We start from the raw sequence: 18,774 nt of genomic DNA on the forward strand, positions 1-18,774 counted from the left end.
AAGGGAAATTGAATCGTCAGGCTCAAGGCTTGCGTGTGGTGCGCGCCTTTGGAGTGAGCAAGTGAAGTGAGCCAGCGTCAATGGACGCAAAAAGGTTTGGATAGACGAGAGACCACCGGAGTACGCGGTCTAGCGCGACTGTGCTCCTCCCTCTACAACACAAGCACACACTCAACCGACCTGCTTGCTACTAGGCTGCTAGGGTACCTAGCACCAGCAAACCTGTCATGGGAACGGCTGCTGTCTTGTCCCTGCTGGGTCGCCCCCGGGTTCGGCCCTGGCCCTGATCCTGGCCCCAAGCTGTGGCTAGGGTTGCTGGGGTGGCCTCTCTCTCTCTCTCCCGCGTCTGGCGTGGCCTAAATGCTACAAATCGAGGGTACTGAGGGGAAGGTTACTGAGAGATTAGGGGGGCGCTGGGGGGAGGGGAGAGCCACTGAGGGGTGGGAGGGGGCAGGGCTCGGGCCGTCCGCTAAACAGCCTGTACCACTCGAGGATCACTGGCCATCGCAGGCCACATCCATGTTAGAACTGGCTTGAGTTGGAAGTAAACCATAGTACTGTGGTAGTATGCTAGGAAGCAACTCTTCTCCCCCAGCCCCTCTATTTTTCTTCCCTTCTGTTTATTCTCTCTTTTCAGTTTCCACGCTCACATCTCTCCCACATCATCCCCAAGACTCGAGGTCTCGGAAAATTTATGAGTTTGAATTGATTGATAAATTTAATGAATGATGATGTTTCTCCCTATGCAGTAATCTGATTGTTTCCCCCTTCTTTTTCCCCGGTTCATGCAGAGACAACATCTCGATCTCTCGATGCAAGGCAGTCTACCCAGCCACGCACACACAGCCACACCGTCATCTCTGAAAGCGGACACACCAACAAACACACGGGCAAGCTAATGCCTCCTTTGTACACGCCAGCCCCGATTTAGAGGCCCCAAAACATGTGACACCGCGCGCGGCTCGAACCCGCAGCTGAGGTCTGACACGGGACTTTTTCTCCATCAGCAGAAGCATTCATGCATTTCCCCAACAGCCTTGCAGATTGTCTTTCCTTAAAACCTCTTTTCCCGAGTATACTATACTTTTATGTCTCCAGAATTGTTATGAGGGCAAGTGATATCTGTCAGCCCAAGCCCAAGCGCGGTTCCACGGAATAAAAATAAATAAATAAAAATATCACAAAGACTGCAGTAGCCTAAATCTAGAATCAAAGTATACAAAGTCAAATTTCCAGGGCTGCCTTACTTTTTACCTTTTCACTTTTTTGCATAGCAAGGTATGCTACGTATGAAACATCATGGGTAGGTTCCAATTTTCAACACATATAGAGGTTGGGCGGACACCTCCTGGCCTTGCATGGGTCGGCAACAAAGCTCATAACGTATTCGCTCTTACAATTACCACGTCAAATTACCAGTCTGTATAGCAAACCTCATGGCCGAAACGCCATGTCCAATACCGTCTCGTCCGGCTTAATACTGGAACCGCCACCTGGGATCATCGTCTCCCTCCCAATCCTTCAGGTGCCCGACCTCCTTCACCTCAGCCGCGATCCCATCCCTCTTCTCATTCTCCCTCTTCAGAATGAAGTACAGCAGCCCTGACACCAGGACGTTCGCCAGAAGATAGCCCAGCGCGAAGCTGTGGCCCAGAATGTACCGCGGCCCGTCGTTGGACCGGTACAGCTGCGTGCCCAGCACCGCGCCGCAGTTTCCGATGGAGATCTGCATGGCGTTCGCCACCGCACGCTTCGTCTGCCCGCTGACGTTGATCGCCGGCCACGACAGCGCCAGGGCCGTGGCAGGGTAGATTCCGCCTGCCGCGAAGAAGGTGCCCAGGTACGAAATGCCTGGTCGCGCCGTCGGGTTCTTGTTGGCCAGGAGGATGATATAGCCTATGGCGCCGAACGCGGCCGAGCCAGCCAGGAACGGAGCACGCTTGTTCAGGCGCTCGGAGAGGGCCGCTACTGATAACGTGGTCACGAAGGCGAATGCGTAGGGCGGGATCGTCAGCAGCTGGGCTTTGGCGGCGGTGTAGCCGAGGGACTGGATGATGCTCGGCTGGATGTTTTTGAGATGTGTGAGTATGCAAAAGGTTCCCGTCACAGCGCTGCTTCTTTCCTTCTTCATTCCTCTAATAAAGCACAATGGGGTCATTTTCTTATAGAATCAAACTTACCAGGAAAAGAGAGAGGGTGTAAAGTGGCAAGCTCATGGTGTGGAACGCAAAACCATAGAGCCAGCACTTTGGATCCTTGACGGCCCGCATGACATTGGCCCAGGTGAATCGCTCCTCATGGGTACAGTCGCTGTCTGCGGCGAGCCGGGCCTGGATCGCTGTACGCTCGCTATCCGAAAGGAAGCCGGCGGTGTCGGGGTAGTTGTAGATGAAGAAATAGGATGTCGCCGCGATGACGATCGTTACGAGACCTTCCTGCAGAGTTGAACCCCAGTGTGAGTGGATTTCCTACTGCTGCATTTTCAGCAAGATAGGCGATGATGCGAACTCACGATAATGAAGATCCAGTGCCAACCATTTGGCCAGACGATGCCCCGCATAAAGCTGATGCCCTGTATTGTGATCATCGTCATCGTTAGAAGATAATGTATAGAGTGATGTAGTATAGTTGTGATTACGGTGACAACTCACGTATGCCAGGATACCGCCAAAGGATCCTGCGAGTGCTGCGGCACTGAAAAAGAGTGAGATGCGGAACTGGCGCTCCCTTCTTTTGTACCACATCGAGAAGTAATATACCACGCCCGGAAAGAGACCAGATTCAGCTGTGCAAGTATCCAGTGTCAGTACGATCAGAAGTGGAAAGTTGCCCCGAGGGGAAAAGGGAAAGGGGGGGGGGGGTTGCGGCGAGCATTTTGATAAGACTGACCAACTCCCAAGAAGAATCTGGCAGCAAAGAAGCCCGACAAATTATGGACGACGCCCATGAGCGTGGCTACAATACCCCAGATAACGGTTAAAGTAGGAAGCCATAGTTTGGGCGACGTCCGCTTGAGGATGATGTTGCACGGAATCTTAGACAATAATCATTAGCCACGCTCGGGTCACGGACATAACAAATCCCCAGACAGGATCACAAACCTCAAACAAGACATAACCAATAAAATAGAGCGTCAGACCCGTCAGGTACTGGTTGCCCGCTGCCTCGGTCGTCAGTCATGGTCTCAACATCTCACACATACACACACACTCTCTCTCTCCCCCAACGGGAAACCATCCAGATTCTTCACTCACTCATGCCAAGATCAGTCGCCAGCCCTTCTATCTTTGCATTGCCGACATTGCTCCGGTCGAGGAAAGACAGCAGGTAGAGGATGCCAACGGCGGGAAGAAGCCGAAAATCAATCTTCCGAAGCAGTGCGCGCTCGTTGACGTTCACAGCTCCCGAGACTTCCTCGTCCACAGACCCAGATGTAGGGCTCGGGGCCTGGTTGTCTGCTGCTTTCTCATGTTGATATTGTGTATCCGGCTCCGCCATCTTTGCCTCGGAGATAATTTCCTATGCGTACAGGCGTGACAGGACCGAAGTCTGCACTGTTGTCTCCCGAGGGAGGTCAGAGAGGTCAGAGGTGTGAGAAATATGAGTTCTTATGAGGCTCAAGCCACGGGATGAATGAGATTTTTCATTGAAGACGACATGACGGAATCTACTTCTAATATCATGTGCCGTATCGCCCTCTTCTGTTCCAAGCTGCTGGGTCCGAACCTAAGCTGGGGATTAATCGCTAGGGCAATGGCGACATCGCGGATGATACACCCTTTTCGTTCTGGGCGCGGGATTGTGATTGGGCCATGTGCCGTGCTTCTGGAGACAGGGGTATGATCACGACATCCCATAGTACCTAAAAAATGTCCAGCTATGACGCTGTGAAACAGAACAGACAGATTGGACATATTGTAGAATCCTTCCAAGATGTGCACTGGGCCCTTACTGACGCAGTACTCAATGAGTTATGCATAATCAAAATCTACGTCCCACAAATTGGCTGTGGCAGACGGTGGAACTTTCTATCAGCAGATCCCATCTCAGCCTCGCCGTCCGAGACCATACCCGAATCTATGTGTAAGGCGTTGTCTAGACTCCTCACTTATCTTGCATCCTTTACTACGTACTAAATAGTACATTCACAGTCCTTTGGCATGCAGAGAATGCCCCCCCCCCCCAAGGACATCAAATCTCACTATCCCCTGTCCTGCCTCGTCCTCGCAACCACCAGGGCTGCCTGTAATGCTCGCTCACCCTCAGTCCTGACCGCTTTATAGTAGTAGCTCCCTTCATTCTCCAGCAGCTCCGCCGGTGTGCCCTCCTCCACGATCTTACCTGTCTCCATTACTATGATCCGGTCTAGCCATGCCAGTGAGGCTGCTCTGTGCGCAATGGTCATCATCGTCGTTGACTCGGGCAGCATCGTATGCAGGGCTTTCTGCAGTGCCTCGTCCGTCTCGTAGTCGATGTTGGCGGCTGCCTCATCGACAAGTAAGATCGGCGGCCGTTCCAGCAAGACCCGAGCTGCACATAAAAGCTGCCTCTGGCCCGCAGAGAGGTCTGTACCGCCTGTGGTGAGGTTTTTGGATAAGATGGTGGCGGTGGAGGAGTTTTCGGCCAGTGTTGACTTCAAGCCGCATTGGTCGAGGACATTCAAGATTTCCTCGTCTGTGTGCTGTCCTCTTGGGTCCAGATTCTCGCGTACATTTCCCTCGAAGATCAAGGGCTCTTGTGGGAGTGTGTGTACAGCCAGACGGAGTCTCTGGGTGGAGATGGATGCAGTCTCTACCCCGTTGATGGCAATGCTTCCGCTCGTAGGGTCGACCAGGCGGGCTATGGATGAGACGAGCGTCGACTTACCCGAGCCTGTCCTACCCACAACGCCCAGCCTCTCGCCACTCTGGATGTGAAGAGTCAAGTTGTCCACAGCCGGTGTAGGGCGAGAAGGGTAAAAGAGCGACATGTTTTTGATGTCAATCTCACTTTCCCGTGGCCAGTCCTTAGGCACTGGTGTGGACTCCACCAAGAGCCCTCGGACCTGGCCCTCCTTGGGCAGATTGTCGTGGTATTCCTGGAGCCTCTCGATCGAGTTCATCTGGACCTCAAGATCGGTCAACCCCCATGTCATCAGGAAGACATCATTTGCAAGCCCCGTCGCAAATGTCAGAGCCAAGCCGCCCAGAACATCCGTGATGTATCCTGCGACGGTCAACATGACCACTACAAGTAGTAGTATATTGGCGGCCAGCTCTGCCCGAAGTGTGATCCACGTGTCAAGTGACTTGCGCACAATCTTGGCGGACATGAGGTGATCGAGAGCGGCGCCATGCTTCGACACCATGAACATGATGGCACCGTAGGCCTTGATGGATGCGGGTGCATTGAGAGCCTCGGACACGATAGCGGTGACCGGCGACTGAAGAATAGACGAGGAGCGCTGAACCTCTCTGGAGGCGATCCTGAAGCGTGACTGATAGAATGTGGTCATGAGGATGTAAGGGATGATTGCTACCACAACAATGGGCGAGGAGAGGGCGATCAAGCAGAGAGAAGCGAAGAGGGTGGTAGCGGTTCCGATCACAGCGTCTACAGCATTGATGATCTTGGTGTCTAGAGCTTCAATGTCCGACGAAAGCCGATTTAGGATCCGCCCGGTCGGCTGACGCTGAAAATAGGAGATGGGCGCGGTGAGGAGACTGTCGACGATGCTGGAGTGGATTTCCCTGCTGGCTCTCATGGTGCAGCGAACGAGGAATATGGAGAGGAAAGCTGTAGTGAAGGTCAGCGTCAAAGCAGAGGGACTGCGCAGATTAGATTGACGTACATGTGAAGACACATGTTGCCAAGGTTAGGCCTAGATATCCACCCAGGTATTGGCCTTGTCTAAGGCCGAGCTGGTCGTCAATCCACCACACAAACCAGTAACTGCCCATCACCTTAGAAACGGTTAGAAAGATTGCCATGCAAGCCAGCTTGACGACCTCGATGACGCCGCCAGCGTTTAATGTGTAGAAGGCTAGGACATCCGATTTGACGGCTCCCCGGGCTCGCTCTTCCTCCTCGATCAGCTCGAGTGCTGCGGCTGCCCTGTCATCGGCATCTACATCGGTTGCGTCGTTAGGTTTGTGATCCTGGCATGGTGGGTGGTCCGCCTGGTCGTTGCTGTCCGCATCATGAAGCCATTCCTCGTGAATGACTGCATCATGAAGGCCGGGCTTGGCCAGCAAGTCCTTTCCAGACGCTACGACCCGGCCTTTTTCGATCATGACAACATGATCAACCTGTGGGACGAAAGATGTATGTAGCGTCACCAAGATCACAGTGATGTCAAGGGATCTGATCGTCCGGAAGAGCATCTGTCTCACCCTCCCGTCCACCGCAGACAGTGGATCATCCAGAAGCAAAATCTGCGGCTGCGAGTACAGTGCTCTAGCCAGCGCAATTCTGGCCCGCTGGCCCCCGCTCAGGTTGTTCCCTGCCTCCCCCACAACGAACTGATCGCCTCCAGGGAACGACCGAAAGTCATCGTCCAGGCAACACTGCCTGACCACTTCTTGATATCGTGCCTGGTCGAGCTTACTCATGAAGACAATGTTGTCCCTCAATGTCCCAGACATGATCCACGGGTCCTGAGCAACATATGCTAGGGATCCATGTATTCTGATCGAGCCATCGAGGGCCATCTCGCCGAGGATGGCCTGAAGGAGACTCGACTTGCCACTGCCTGTGGGCCCAATGACCGCAGTCAGCTTGTTCCGTGGGAGAACAAGGTCGCCAACCTCGAGCTTCTGGCCGTCACTGTGATCATCACTAAAGGATGCGTAGGTGAAGGATGCCTTTTCGAACTCGACTGCCGCGTCAGCATCGCTAACCAGGGAGGATTGCGCGATAGGGTCTGATTCCTCTGCAGCCATCAGTGTCCTGACGCGCTTGAACGATGGCAGAATGGCAGCCTGTCTGGTCACGGCCAGGGTGGCAAAGAAAACCGGCTGGCCGAGGAGGTTGAAGTACGCCAGTGCCGGGAAGACCACAGCCGCGGTCAGTTCGTGTCCGGTCAGATAGTAGAAAAGAAAAGCAGCAGCGGCTGTGAAACTCGGAATGCTGACATTAATTGCAGAAAATAGCCAGAACGCCATAGAGAGGTAGACCCAGAGGGCCTTCAGCTGCTCATTCCTGACTCTGGACACGCGATCTCGAAACAGGAACTCATAGGCAGCGGCCTTGACGCTCTTGATGTTGTTGAGGAGCTCGCGCAGAGGGCCCAGACGCTGGTCATTGAGGTGAACATACTTGACCACGGCCCCACGGGTGATCTGGCTAGCCATGCTCTGGCTGAAGAACATGATCAGAAGTAAGAGGAAGCCGACGAGGGCGGCTGGACCGATGATGCTGGCTGCCAACACAACGATGGCTGTGATCTGTAGCGGCGCGACCCAGATGTCGTGAATCTTCAAGACGTATGCAGACAGAAAGTCTACATCCACGGCACTCATGTTGATGATCTGTGCTGGCGGGTGTACTCTCCTGGCTGCCGGAGACAGGCGCAAGCTCTTTTCAAATATGGCGGTCCGCAGCATGACCTCGACCCATGTGCTCTGGGTTCGAACCACCTGATTCTTGGCCCTGCCTGCCAGAGTAGCGACGATGTTGGCGCCCACCAGCAGCCAAGCCAGCGTCGCGCTGTGGGTATCCAGGAGCAACAGTCGCAAGAGCAGTGGAGCGCTGACTGAGGCCACTGAGTATATCAACTGTGTTTGCTGATGAGCAAGAACCACACCATGGCCTGCACAGTATATGCTCTGGCTCTAGATCGCTTACCTCCAAAGTCACACCCAACAGGAGCATACCACCCGTCTCCCACTGGAAAATGAAAGCTGCCTTGGCCCCATGTTCTGACCGGATCTTGGCGAAGACCAACCGAAGGTGCGCACTGGCTTTGGAAAAGACAGGTAGCCACTCATTCTCCATTATCCCCGTCTTGTTGACGGCCGATACCAGCTTTCCTAGCCATAGCTGCAATGGTGAAACATAATAGAGCAGCGGATCGATCGCTACAGGACCGTCTTGCTGCTTTGTGGTCCAGAACAATGCCTTGCTTAGCCAATGGCCCGAGGATGAGGTGGTCATGCTTAGTATGAAGAGGAATTCATATCTGTAAAGAATAGAAAAGCTCTCTGTGATCTGAGCATAACCACATGAAGCATGCCTACATCATATAGAAGAGAGAAAAAAGAGAAGTACCTTTTCTCAGGGTGACTCACCAGAAGCATGCAGGAAGTATTACTTTCTGCAGGAAAGGCTAATCCTTTCCAGGCATGTGCCTCACTCTCCTGTAAGACGATTGGCAGGGCCAGGGTCGGATATCGAGATCGAGCTCAAGAACCATGCTTGGTGGTCTCTCACTGATGTAGTCAAGTTGCACATGTTAATCCCTTGCGAGATTCAAAATATTTGAATATGAATGTACATGGTAAGAAAGCCTCCCTTTAAAAAAAATTAGGCCCATCTATTCTGTCTGTCACACCGGCTAGATCCGATCTTGTCTTGGTTTCCCAGGGCATCCTAGGCTTTCGCGTCTAGGCCCATGGTGAGCCTGCCAGCCCGCCAGCCAAGTCTGTTCAGGCCTGTGTAAGTCTCTCAAGCCTCTGATCAGGTGGTGGGGATCTTCAAGAACAGTGGGCATGTGGAGGGGTAGGGGGCTCAGCTAGCGTGCTGTGGGGACGGTGCCACACCACAAACAGCGGTAACCATCATACCACCCCCCCTCCACGCATGCCCAGGGTCCAGCTCGGGACTGGGCCTGGCCCGTGCGGAGGTTGTTTTCGGGTGGTATCTCGCGCCTCTTGGGGATCAGTTACCGCCTGTTGAACGGCAGCTCGAAGGCGTGCAATAGCCTGGATCACTACCACCAGCCTTCGCGACAACATCCCAATCTCTCCATGAACAGTCGAACCGAAACCCCGCCACCACTTACGACGCGATGGCCCACTAGATCTCACCAACACAGGCGCCCCCGGGGGCGTTATGATCAGTCCTTGGTACCCTCAATATCAACTCCCCCGCACCCCTGTCTGTCCCGGTGCAACGCGTCTACGACCGAAAACCCACAACATCACGGAACCGGCCTCGCCTTCAACACTCCCTCGAGAGACGTCACCTGCCAACTGGGGCTCTCTATTTTGGTGTCCTAAACAGAAAGTCCAAGAGGGCCTCTAGGACAACGGTCCGTGCTCGACAAGGTGTCCTCGTCGCCAACTCCTCTGTCTTGGGACCCTGTGGCGCAAGACACAGACGCCTTCGCGAAACAATCACCCGTTCCCTTCAGAATCCCCAGACTACAGACTAAGCCTGGCCTCAGGATCACTTCAAGCCTTGCTAGTGTTTTTCCAATTCACCTGCCCGTGGCTTCTTTGCCCTGAAAACCCGCATTTGGGCAGTCCTGCTCTCCGACTACGCGACTTGATTGCGTGACGCGAGAGCGACGACACCGGTCGATACCCCCCCCCCCCCGAGCTCGACAGAACTGACCAAGTCAGATGCTTTTCGACGTGACAAACCTCTTGATCCATATATAGACACTCGTTACTCAGCTCTTCTGCGCGCCTCACCTCCGTTCACGGACTCTTTACAACGCGAATGGCCCTGTCTCGTACACACAACATCAGCTTCCCAAATGGTTCGATGGAATTAGGTATACAGCGTTGAGCTTGCCACTCGGCCAAGAACTGCTTCTGGTGTGGCACGACCTCGAGTGAAGTTGGTGTCGAAGGCCACCGGCCGCCAGTCCCACCGATCTCGCGTCAGGAGTTTTGTCTTGATCAGCCAGACCTCCTGCCCAAGATGCCCACCCTTCATGTTCCGGCCGGGTCTTCAGACCACCTCCAGAATATAGCCGACGCGTTATGGAAGGCGAAGAAGGTGGTGGTTATCACAGGAGCTGGAATCAGTACTAATTCTGGGATCCCTGTGCGTACCCTCCATCCCCCCCCTCCTCTCACAGTTTCCAGGGCTCGGCCTCTTACTAACATACATATCATGCAGGACTTTCGATCGGAGAACGGGTTGTATTCCATGATTCAGAGCCAGTTCGATGCTGCAGAAAAACTAGGCGCGGCCAAACCGCAGACATCTGGAAGCCAGTCTGACGACAGCGGATTTGATGAGCGGCCTCGAAAACGCAGGAAGACATCACCGCCAATAGAAGATAGCATCGAGGTGATTCCGACAGTCTCGAGCGAAGATTTAAATTGCTCGACCAGGTGTGATGACGACGACACGGAGACAACGGGCTCTAACGAGGAACCGCAGAGGTTGGACGACAGCAACGGCGATGACAATAATCGGTCCGACTTAGACGCGGATTCCCAGGTTAGCACGAGCGATGCTCGTGATGCGCCACAAAACTCGAGCGAAGAAGAAGTGGTACTGCTGTCCGAGCAGTCCATTGTGGCTGGCGACTATGTCGTCTATCCCGACGACGATGGGGGCAATATTGTTCATACTGAGGTGGAACATTCTCCCTCCAATCGCCCTAAGGAACCGCAGGAGGGCAAGGCGCAGGAGGGCAAGGCGCAGGAGGACGAGACGCATCCTGGTGAACCAGCCACTCTTCAGAGCGCGTCATCTCGGCAGTCTTCGAGCCACAGCTGCACAACAGCGCAAACGCAGGCACGCGCGCAGACAAGAAAAGCAACGATACCTACATTAAAGCTTCCAGATCGGGAGGCTGGCCCCAAGGCAAGGCAAGCAGGCCGTGTGGCTGCTTTGTCCTCAAATCTGTCCACCCCGAAACATCCAACATCAAAGTCCACACCACAAACGAGCTCCAGTTCCCCACTGTCCTCGCCCCCATCCCATCTATCTGACGTGTTTGATGAGCAATCTACTGAGCCGGCTCCTAGCAGCAGGCCTAGTTCGCCGGTGTCCGATGAAGACGAGGGTGGCGAGGCAGAAGATAAGGAGGACGACAGCCAGCCATGCTCATCACAAGAGCATCTCAATCGATCATCTACCTTTAAGCGCTCTCTGTCGACCCTCAAAGGGCGTGAGCTCTTCGACTCCTCCATCTGGTCAGACCCTCTGAAGACCTCCGTATTTTACACCTTCGCCACCAACCTTCGCCAGAAATCTCGCGATGCCTCGCCAACCGGCTGTCATCACTTCATCAATCACCTCTCAAAAGCTGGAAAGATGGTCCGCTGCTACACGCAGAACATTGATCTTCTCGAAGACAAGGTCGGTCTCTCGACGCGTCTTCTTCTTGGTCCCGGCAGCCGAGGACGATTTTCAACCCGAGTCGCAAAGGCTCTAGCCGGGTCTACTATCGCACGGAATGCTTTAAACAACAGCAACAATCAGCCTGCAGCCGTTACAGATGTCTCTTGTCCCGCCGTTGCCCAAGACCCGCCGCAACATGCTGGGAATGGAGTGTCTTCCCCTCAAGAGCCCTGCACCGCAGAAAGTCAAAAGATTCCGTCAGCCCCGTTGGGAGAAGTTGACGGCGGTCACCAAAAGTCGAACGGCGGCGACGAAAGAGTACCAGAACTGAAAAACGAACCAGATCGCCAGTGCAACTCCCAGCGTAGTGAAGAGCGTGAAAAAGATGGCACGGCAGCTGGTTCACAGCCAGTCGGCACAAATTCACTCAAGAGTCTCCCTGAAAAGGCTCCTCCGGCAAAAGCGGACTCTGGTACCTCAACTCCAGAACATAACAAAGGCGTAGAATGCGTCTTCCTCCACGGTTCGCTCCGCGCCCTGCGCTGCTTTCAGTGCGGATGTGTTGCCGACTGGGACGAGGGGGATCGGGAGCTGCAGACAATGTCGGGCCAACAACCGCCTTGCCCTCGATGCGAAGACGCGACCGTTGCCAGACAGGAGCGCGGCAAACGTGCGCTCGGTGTCGGAAAGTTGCGGCCGGACATTGTCCTCTACGGTGAAGAGCATCCGGAGTCGCATCGGATCTCGACCATCATACAACACGATATCTCTCTGGCACCCGACATGCTCATCGTCATGGGGACGAGCCTCAAAGTCCACGGTCTCAAAACTGTTGTCAGGGAATTCGCAAAGACAGTACATAATAGAAAGGACGGGAAGGTTATTTTCGTCAACTATACAAAACCAGCCGACAGCGTTTGGGCCGACGTATTCGATTTTTGGATCGAGATGGACTGCGATGCTTGGGTTCAGGATTTAAAAGAGAAAAAGCCCATCATGTGGCTTCCTCCGGGATCTGTCGAGGAGGAGCCCAAAGGCACGAAGAGGCGCCGCCCTGCTAAGGACGAAGCAGAGAAGAAGGACAGCAAGCGGCCAAAGAATATCGAGGACGCTGAGAGCACAGAGATGAAGTCAACTGCGACGCTAGAGGCGCCACAGAAGAGCAAGACAACGAGCAAGGCAATGAAGCCGGATAAGCTCAAGAAGGAAGAGCTGCCGGAGGACGGCAAGCCTGCGCCAAAACGACCAGCCGCCGTCCGAGACTGCAAACAAAATGCAGTCTACTGGACGTTGAAGATCATGGCAGACTTGGCCAAGATGAGCGGCCGTGAAGTACAGCCGCTTTCTCTTGCCCCTTCTTCTTCAAAGATCATGCCAGTTTCGACAACAGCAGCCCCGCCGGCGGGAAGCCGTTCAACAAAGCAAAACGCAGCACCATCACCAGCTGGGCCTGTGAAGACTAGACGTGGTCCTCGTACTAAGAATACGAAGAGCAGGCTTACGTTTCTTGGTCCTGATGCCACATCAAAATCCACAGCAAAACAACCCAAAACGTCCCGCAAAAATGGCAAAAGCAAGGCTGATACAAAAGTGCAGCAATGCCAGCATGACGATTCAGTCGCTGTGGCGCCGCTCAAGATCATTCACGCTCAATTTCCGTCTGTCGAAGGTCGGCCAGAACAGGCTGTCGCTTCGCCATCGGTCAAGGAGGAGGTTGTCGAGGTATCCCCCGCACAAGCACACGCAGTCCTCCTGATGGAAGACTCTGTCCCTTCCACAGGAGCCGGTACTACTGGCGAAGGCAACTCGATCGTAAACGCGGTCAAGTCCAACCCTAGATTTAGGAAGCCTAAGGCGATTTTTGGGGAGGCAAAACCTCCCTCTGACCGAGCTTCACGATGCGATACCTCCGCTGGCAACGCAAAAGGCAAGACTAAGTCCTTACCGCAGCAGACGAAGAAGGCAAAGATTCTCTCTTCGCTGCCGGAACAGCCTGCACAAATGCAGAATCTGCAAGAGGCCCACAGCGGGTTAGATCTACACATGACGCAGAAGGGCATGCCCCCGATACCTTCCCTTCCTCCTCAGTCGATACCTACGATGGCAGATGGCTCACAGCCTCGGACGCCACAAGAAGCCATCACATTAGCACCTCTCCTACAGGCTAATGCCCGTCTTGAAGGCAGGGATTCGTTCCTGCGTCTGACTCTGGGCCAGAGTCACTTTCATAGTCCAAGCACAGCCACCCCTCCCAGCTACCTTGAGCCGATCGTATCACCAGGACCGCCACCTAATATGTCACCCGACATGTCGCCGATACTATCGCCGAACCACTGGCGCGAACGTGCCTTTGGGTACGGAGATGTCTCGTCGAGACAGCTTTCGCCCCCACGCCGGTGTCTCGACTTCACAGCAACGCCGCAGAATGGTCCACCGGGTAGTCCGCCAGCATCCGACCAGACATTAGGCCGACCTATGCCAGGGCCAAGCCAGCAGCCACATCGGGTGGAAGCCCGCCCTCTTATCGGTTATCCGGTCGTGCCTGGCCTGTCATCGCCCATGCCAGTCGTGCCTATCTCTGACGATAATAGTGCTGACCTCCAGCTGCGGCGGGAGAGCGAAGCTGCGGCGACGTTGAGCCAAATGTTTTTCTACGACAACAGACGGTCCGCGCGGGTTTGAGACATAAAAATGCGAAAGCTTCGTGGAAGACAATGAGCTTGAAGGATTTCTGGAGAGGGGAAATGGGTTGCGTGGTACCAGCTCGCAAACCTTTGCTCCATACATTGATGCTGGGTCTTTTGAAGGCACAGGAGCTTCCAATTCGAGAGGTGGCCTCTTGCAATAGCTGTCAGCGACGAAAAAAAACAAATACTTTAACATCAAATTAATGTATCTGCAGCTAAATGTGTGTGTATGTGTGATGTGATGTGACGTGACGGCATTGCCGCCTGATGAAGGATAGTCCTTTGAAAGTTAATTACTCGGCACAAAGGCTGGAGCAAGCTCTCTTCTCTGTCTCGTTCCCTTCATCGTTCTGACCTCAGCCTCCCCCCCCCCCCTCTTCGCCCTCTTCCTTGCCAAGTCACGTTTAACTTGCCGCTTTTGCCTTTTTCCAGCTTCCTTGGCATCTTGAAGGAAGACTGTGCTTTTCAATGAACTGGGTCTGCGGGTATTATAGTTTTCTTCCTTGGGACAGCGGCCTGGATTGTCATGTCCTGAAAGGGGATTGCGGTTGCGCTACGACTTCCTCTATGCTCACGATAGGTTTTGGGTCATGGCGAGTGGAAAAGCAAGAAGGCGCTGAGAACCCCTCGTTCGTACGCGGTCTTCTCAGTCTTTTCAAGACACAGTTGATCTTAATTTGAATTGTCGTGTTGGACCTCGTACAACAGAGTTGTCTAGGCTTGGCCCTGGGAAGGATAAAGGAAAGTCTAAACGCTGTGCTGTATTTGTTTTGTCTTTGACGAGCCCCTCTGCGTTCATGCTTTAGCGTTCCCCTGAGAAAAGTATGTATTCTCTGTCTTTTCTTTCTATTCACTCAAAAACCTTATAGGCCTTGATATGTTCCAGGTCGACAACTCTAGACGTCGTCTCCCTGTGCACCAGCTCTGTAGCAGCCGTCGTGTCGATCCTCTTGGGAATGATGGGCGCCTCATCATGCAGACACCAAATGACCTTGTTTGGCTCCCCAAGCCACTGCACCTGCTTCACAGCAAACTCGGCCGCTGACCCGTCAAAGGGGCGCCCGTTCAGATTAGCCCTGCCTGCGATGGCCAGGATCGCCACGTCAGGCTTGGGCTCGATGGTTTTCATGATGCCATCGTAACAGCCCAAATGTCCGTGCCAGAGCAGCGTGGTGGTGGGCCCAGCTGCATCGCCCTTCCCCCCCTCGTTCTTATCCAGCAGGAAGTTGAACAGCAGCTGGCCCCCATCGTAAAAAGAATATTTGTTCCTCTCGCGGTCGTTCATGTACGGCAGGAAAGTTCTAAAGTCCTCGGGCAGATGCGAAGGCAGTGTATGGGAGGGAATTTTCATCAAGCCGCCAAAGCCGTACGTCATATTGCGCGTGATGTCGATGGTGCATGCGTAGGGATTACCTCCGTCTCCAGTGTACACGGCCCCCGTGTCCATGACCTCGGGCAGCGCGGCGTGGTCGCCTGGAGGGAGCATGCAGTGCAGCGCCGGCCAGACGTGGACGTCGATGACTGCCTCGGCGTGGTGAGGTGTTGGCGGGAATTTGGGTCCAGGAGGAGGAAGTTTGCCTGCTGCTTCGTCGGCTTTGTGTCTGGCGATGGCCTCGTCTCGCTGGGCTTTGGTGAACAGCGGGATGCGCTCGCCTCCTGCGACGGGTTGGAGCTGGGTCTCGGTCACGCCGGCTGTGCGCATCACGTTGATGGCCTCGCCGTTGGCAATGATGATAGCGCCTGTCTTTTTGGCGAGACGGTCGGCGCCAGGGAGACTGCGCGAAGGGTTTTGGTGTGAGTGAGCAAGTAAATAACTAAGTGAGTGGGACAGGTGTGTGGAGTGTGAAGGTGAGAGTGGAAAAGAACTGCGCTTGAATTATATCGTTAAACTCACTGGTCAAAGTGGGCATGACTGATGAAGATATAATCACACTCCTGGACGTCATCGATCTTGAGGTATGTGGGTATAGACGAAGGCCGCTCCAGCCACGTATCAAGGAAGATGGTCAGGCCTTTCACCTTGAGACGGAAGGTCGTTGCGCCTGATATTGCTTGTTAGATATGAGAATACAAGTATCTGTAAAGAATTACAGTTGTGTGTGAATTAATGAAGAGCAGATCCAACACTTACCAAACCACTCGATCGTGGCATCTCGTCCTTTCAAGCTGGTCGCCATGACTTTCCAATCCTCTCTTCTTTCTCTCAGCCGACAGCAGCATTGACCAGTTTGTCAAGTATCCATCGTTGGGCGTGCATGAATAATTACTTAAAGCAGTAGCTTTATTGTTTCCTTATAGGACGAAAGACGGAGACCGGCATCCAGACATAACACCGGGCTCGGAGTCTTGCGACTATTTAAGTGTGCCGCAGTGGCTTTCCCCTCCGCGCCTTGAATCCGGAAATTCCGGCTCTTCATCCACTCGTGGTCTTAACTGTATTTGCTTCACAGTCATTAGTGCACACTACCACTATTTGTAGTAATCATTATCCATTTTCAGCCACAAGCCTTATGCCTTTATTGCTTTCACAGTCTCTATTATCAGTACTCAGACCTGAAGAATGGACTCACACGAGCCACAGCCCGACTTTCGACAGTGGCTCTCCCTGCACAAACTTGCCGCCAGGAACATGCAGTCTTCAGACACGGCCGTAACGCACACGGAGAAGCGGCTTAGGAACAATCCTTTTTTGGCCAAGAAGTTTCTTACTCTCAGAGAGCGAGCCCAGGAGCCATTTCGGGGCGTGACAACTGACGGTCTGTTTCCATGAATCTGCCTCGAGCCACGTGATGATAGACCGTCTTCTTGACAGTTCGAGGTCACAGGGGAGGTCATCCCGAGCCTCTACAATAGCGATGAGGACGGTGACTTTGACATCGAACAAGCCGTTACGGCCGGGACTCGCCTCCTTCAGCAGTGCAGCCGAGACGATCAGGACAAACTCCTGCGGCCGCTCGACTCGTCCGAGAGACGCTCTTGGTTCAACCCCGAAATCTATTTCTTTCACTACGGTCTGCGGCTCGATGAGATAGAACAGCCCCTGAGAGATGCTGTATTCTCGCTGATGGAGGCCACCCTGTCACCTGCAGGCTACGACAAGGCTCTGAAAGCCATGCGCGTCAACCATTTCCTCGGAGAAATCTGCCACCTGCCCCTGGTGCTTAATCAGTATTCTTACAACTTTGTCTTGTTCGAGCAGCCTTCTCCCGATACCCCTTGGGGCTGGATGCTCTCCGGGCACCACCTCTGCCTAAGCGCCTTTTTGCACAAGTCGCAAGTCATCATCTCGCCCACCTTTACGGGTGCCGAGCCCAACAGCATCGACGACGGGCCCTGGAAAGGCACGACACTGCTGTCGCCCGAACAGGACCTCGGCCTCCTCTTTATGCGCCGTCTACCTCTCGATATGCAGAAGAAGGCCCAGATCTTCAAGACGATGGGCCCGCCTGAAATTCCCGAGTCGCGATGGGATCTGGCAGACCAGAGGCATCTGTGCGGTGCTTTCCAGGATAACCGTGTCGTGCCGTACGAGGGCGTGTGTCTGGCTGGGTTGCTGGACAACGACGCCGCCGCCACCGTCGACCTCCTGTTGGACATCGTGGACCAGTTCCACTTGTACCTGCCGGCTACGGCGAGACGCAACCGGCTGCAGCAGGTAAGGAGACACATCAGAGACACGTACTTTTGTTGGATCGGTGGGTTTGGAGACGGTGACGCCTTTTACTATCGCATACAGAGCCCTGTCATCGTGTGCGAGTTTGACCATCACGCTGGGGTGTTCTTGACAAATGAGGAGCCCGCGCGCTTTCATATACACACTATCACGCGCATGCCGAATGGTGGTGATTATGGGTTTGCTATTTTGGAGCAGCTCGAAAGATAAGTGTTCCCATATATAAATGTGCGTCGTCACTTATTGGTTCCGTTCAGAAGACCGGGCATCAAGTTCCTTTGCTGCCCTGGACCAGGCCGGCTCTCAAGATGTAATACAGGAGCCCTAATTTCAGAGCAAGCACAGCTTTGAGCCATCTCGTAATGTCTACTGTTCAGAATGTTTCCTACCTGTAAGCAAGACATCGTTTATGTGTCATTCTGGGTTGACTATGCCATTTGAACACACTACATCCTCCCTAAAGGGAGTCGGACAGTGCCGTAAAAAAACAAGCTAACACAACAACTACCCAAACATCCTCAGCCTCCTAAACGTATTGCAGGAAAGATGCTCAGATGTCGTGAGAGCCAAATACGGCTAATCTCACCCATGTACAGACACTCATAGAAGTACTGGCTGCTGGTTTTACATTCATCCTCCTCACCCGGGGAAAGGAAAGCAAATGAGGAAACGTAACAACTAATCGTACCCACTTTATACAAATGAAAAATCGTCGCTTTCTTCCCAGTGGTACGCGTCGACCGACTCGCCTTGCCCTTTAGCGAGCCCCACAACCCACAAGAAAAGAGACCACGAGTTGAAGTTCGTAATTATTCAACGAATAAGGGTCTTGCCGCGGATTGAACGCGGGACCTCTCGCAATGATGAATAGGGTTGTCCCTAAGCGAGAATCATACCTGAGATGATTGTTAGAATGGAATGGAACATGGTGATAATTATGGGGGTTCTACTAACCACTAGACCACAAGACCAATTCAATGTTGACATTGTTTGCCACTCCTCTTCGACAACATTATAACCAACATACTTTGCAAATAGGCCAATGAGTATTCACAATCACCGCCAAGACTTGTCACTACTATTACAGTAACATTATATTATATCCCGTTATTTCCGTCGGTGAAGAGAAAGGGGGAAAAAGTGGCAGAAAGAGGAAGTGGGATGGCGGGTTGATATAGACAATGTCTCCGG

At 53.5% G+C, this 18,774-nt stretch overlaps 5 protein-coding genes and 1 non-coding gene across 6 annotated transcripts; 2 read left to right on the forward strand and 4 right to left on the reverse strand.

The window, feature by feature from the left end:
- Positions 1-1,474: 1,474 nt before the first annotated feature.
- M406DRAFT_253142 (MFS general substrate transporter) lies at positions 1,475-3,498 on the reverse strand (the record flags this gene model as incomplete). The annotated part of the gene is made up of 7 exons (XM_040916882.1): positions 1,475-2,062; positions 2,181-2,435; positions 2,513-2,572; positions 2,652-2,785; positions 2,890-3,034; positions 3,102-3,160; positions 3,255-3,498. The coding sequence occupies 7 exons, from the start codon at positions 3,496-3,498 to the stop codon at positions 1,475-1,477; spliced, it is 1,485 nt and encodes a 494-aa protein (XP_040777991.1).
- A 703-nt stretch (positions 3,499-4,201) lies between these two features.
- Positions 4,202-8,133, reverse strand: M406DRAFT_254718 (P-loop containing nucleoside triphosphate hydrolase protein; the record flags this gene model as incomplete). The annotated part of the gene is made up of 4 exons (XM_040916978.1): positions 4,202-5,775; positions 5,831-6,191; positions 6,297-7,754; positions 7,825-8,133. 4 exons carry the CDS (start codon positions 8,131-8,133, stop codon positions 4,202-4,204), a joined length of 3,702 nt encoding a protein of 1,233 aa, XP_040777992.1.
- A 1,713-nt stretch (positions 8,134-9,846) lies between these two features.
- On the forward strand, positions 9,847-12,249 carry M406DRAFT_39065 (uncharacterized protein; the record flags this gene model as incomplete). The annotated part of the gene is made up of 5 exons (XM_040924088.1): positions 9,847-9,972; positions 10,048-10,092; positions 10,533-10,537; positions 11,025-11,269; positions 11,687-12,249. Coding segments are annotated over 5 exons (984 nt in total), but the record flags the coding sequence as incomplete, so codon positions are not given.
- A 2,511-nt stretch (positions 12,250-14,760) lies between these two features.
- On the reverse strand, positions 14,761-16,087 carry M406DRAFT_252237 (Metallo-hydrolase/oxidoreductase; the record flags this gene model as incomplete). The annotated part of the gene is made up of 3 exons (XM_040916823.1): positions 14,761-15,685; positions 15,805-15,952; positions 16,042-16,087. The coding sequence occupies 3 exons, from the start codon at positions 16,085-16,087 to the stop codon at positions 14,761-14,763; spliced, it is 1,119 nt and encodes a 372-aa protein (XP_040777994.1).
- A 452-nt stretch (positions 16,088-16,539) lies between these two features.
- M406DRAFT_337913 (uncharacterized protein) lies at positions 16,540-17,793 on the forward strand (the record flags this gene model as incomplete). Its single annotated transcript, XM_040921304.1, has 2 exons — positions 16,540-16,666; positions 16,736-17,793. 2 exons carry the CDS (start codon positions 16,540-16,542, stop codon positions 17,791-17,793), a joined length of 1,185 nt encoding a protein of 394 aa, XP_040777995.1.
- Positions 17,794-18,407: 614 nt separating this feature from the next.
- Positions 18,408-18,554, reverse strand: M406DRAFT_t49. The gene has a single exon. It is a non-coding gene; the product is annotated as a tRNA-Tyr (tRNA).
- Positions 18,555-18,774: the final 220 nt, after the last annotated feature.

Source organism: Cryphonectria parasitica, assembly GCF_011745365.1.
Source record: "Cryphonectria parasitica EP155 unplaced genomic scaffold M406scaffold_3, whole genome shotgun sequence".
NCBI lineage: Eukaryota > Fungi > Ascomycota > Sordariomycetes > Diaporthales > Cryphonectriaceae > Cryphonectria > Cryphonectria parasitica.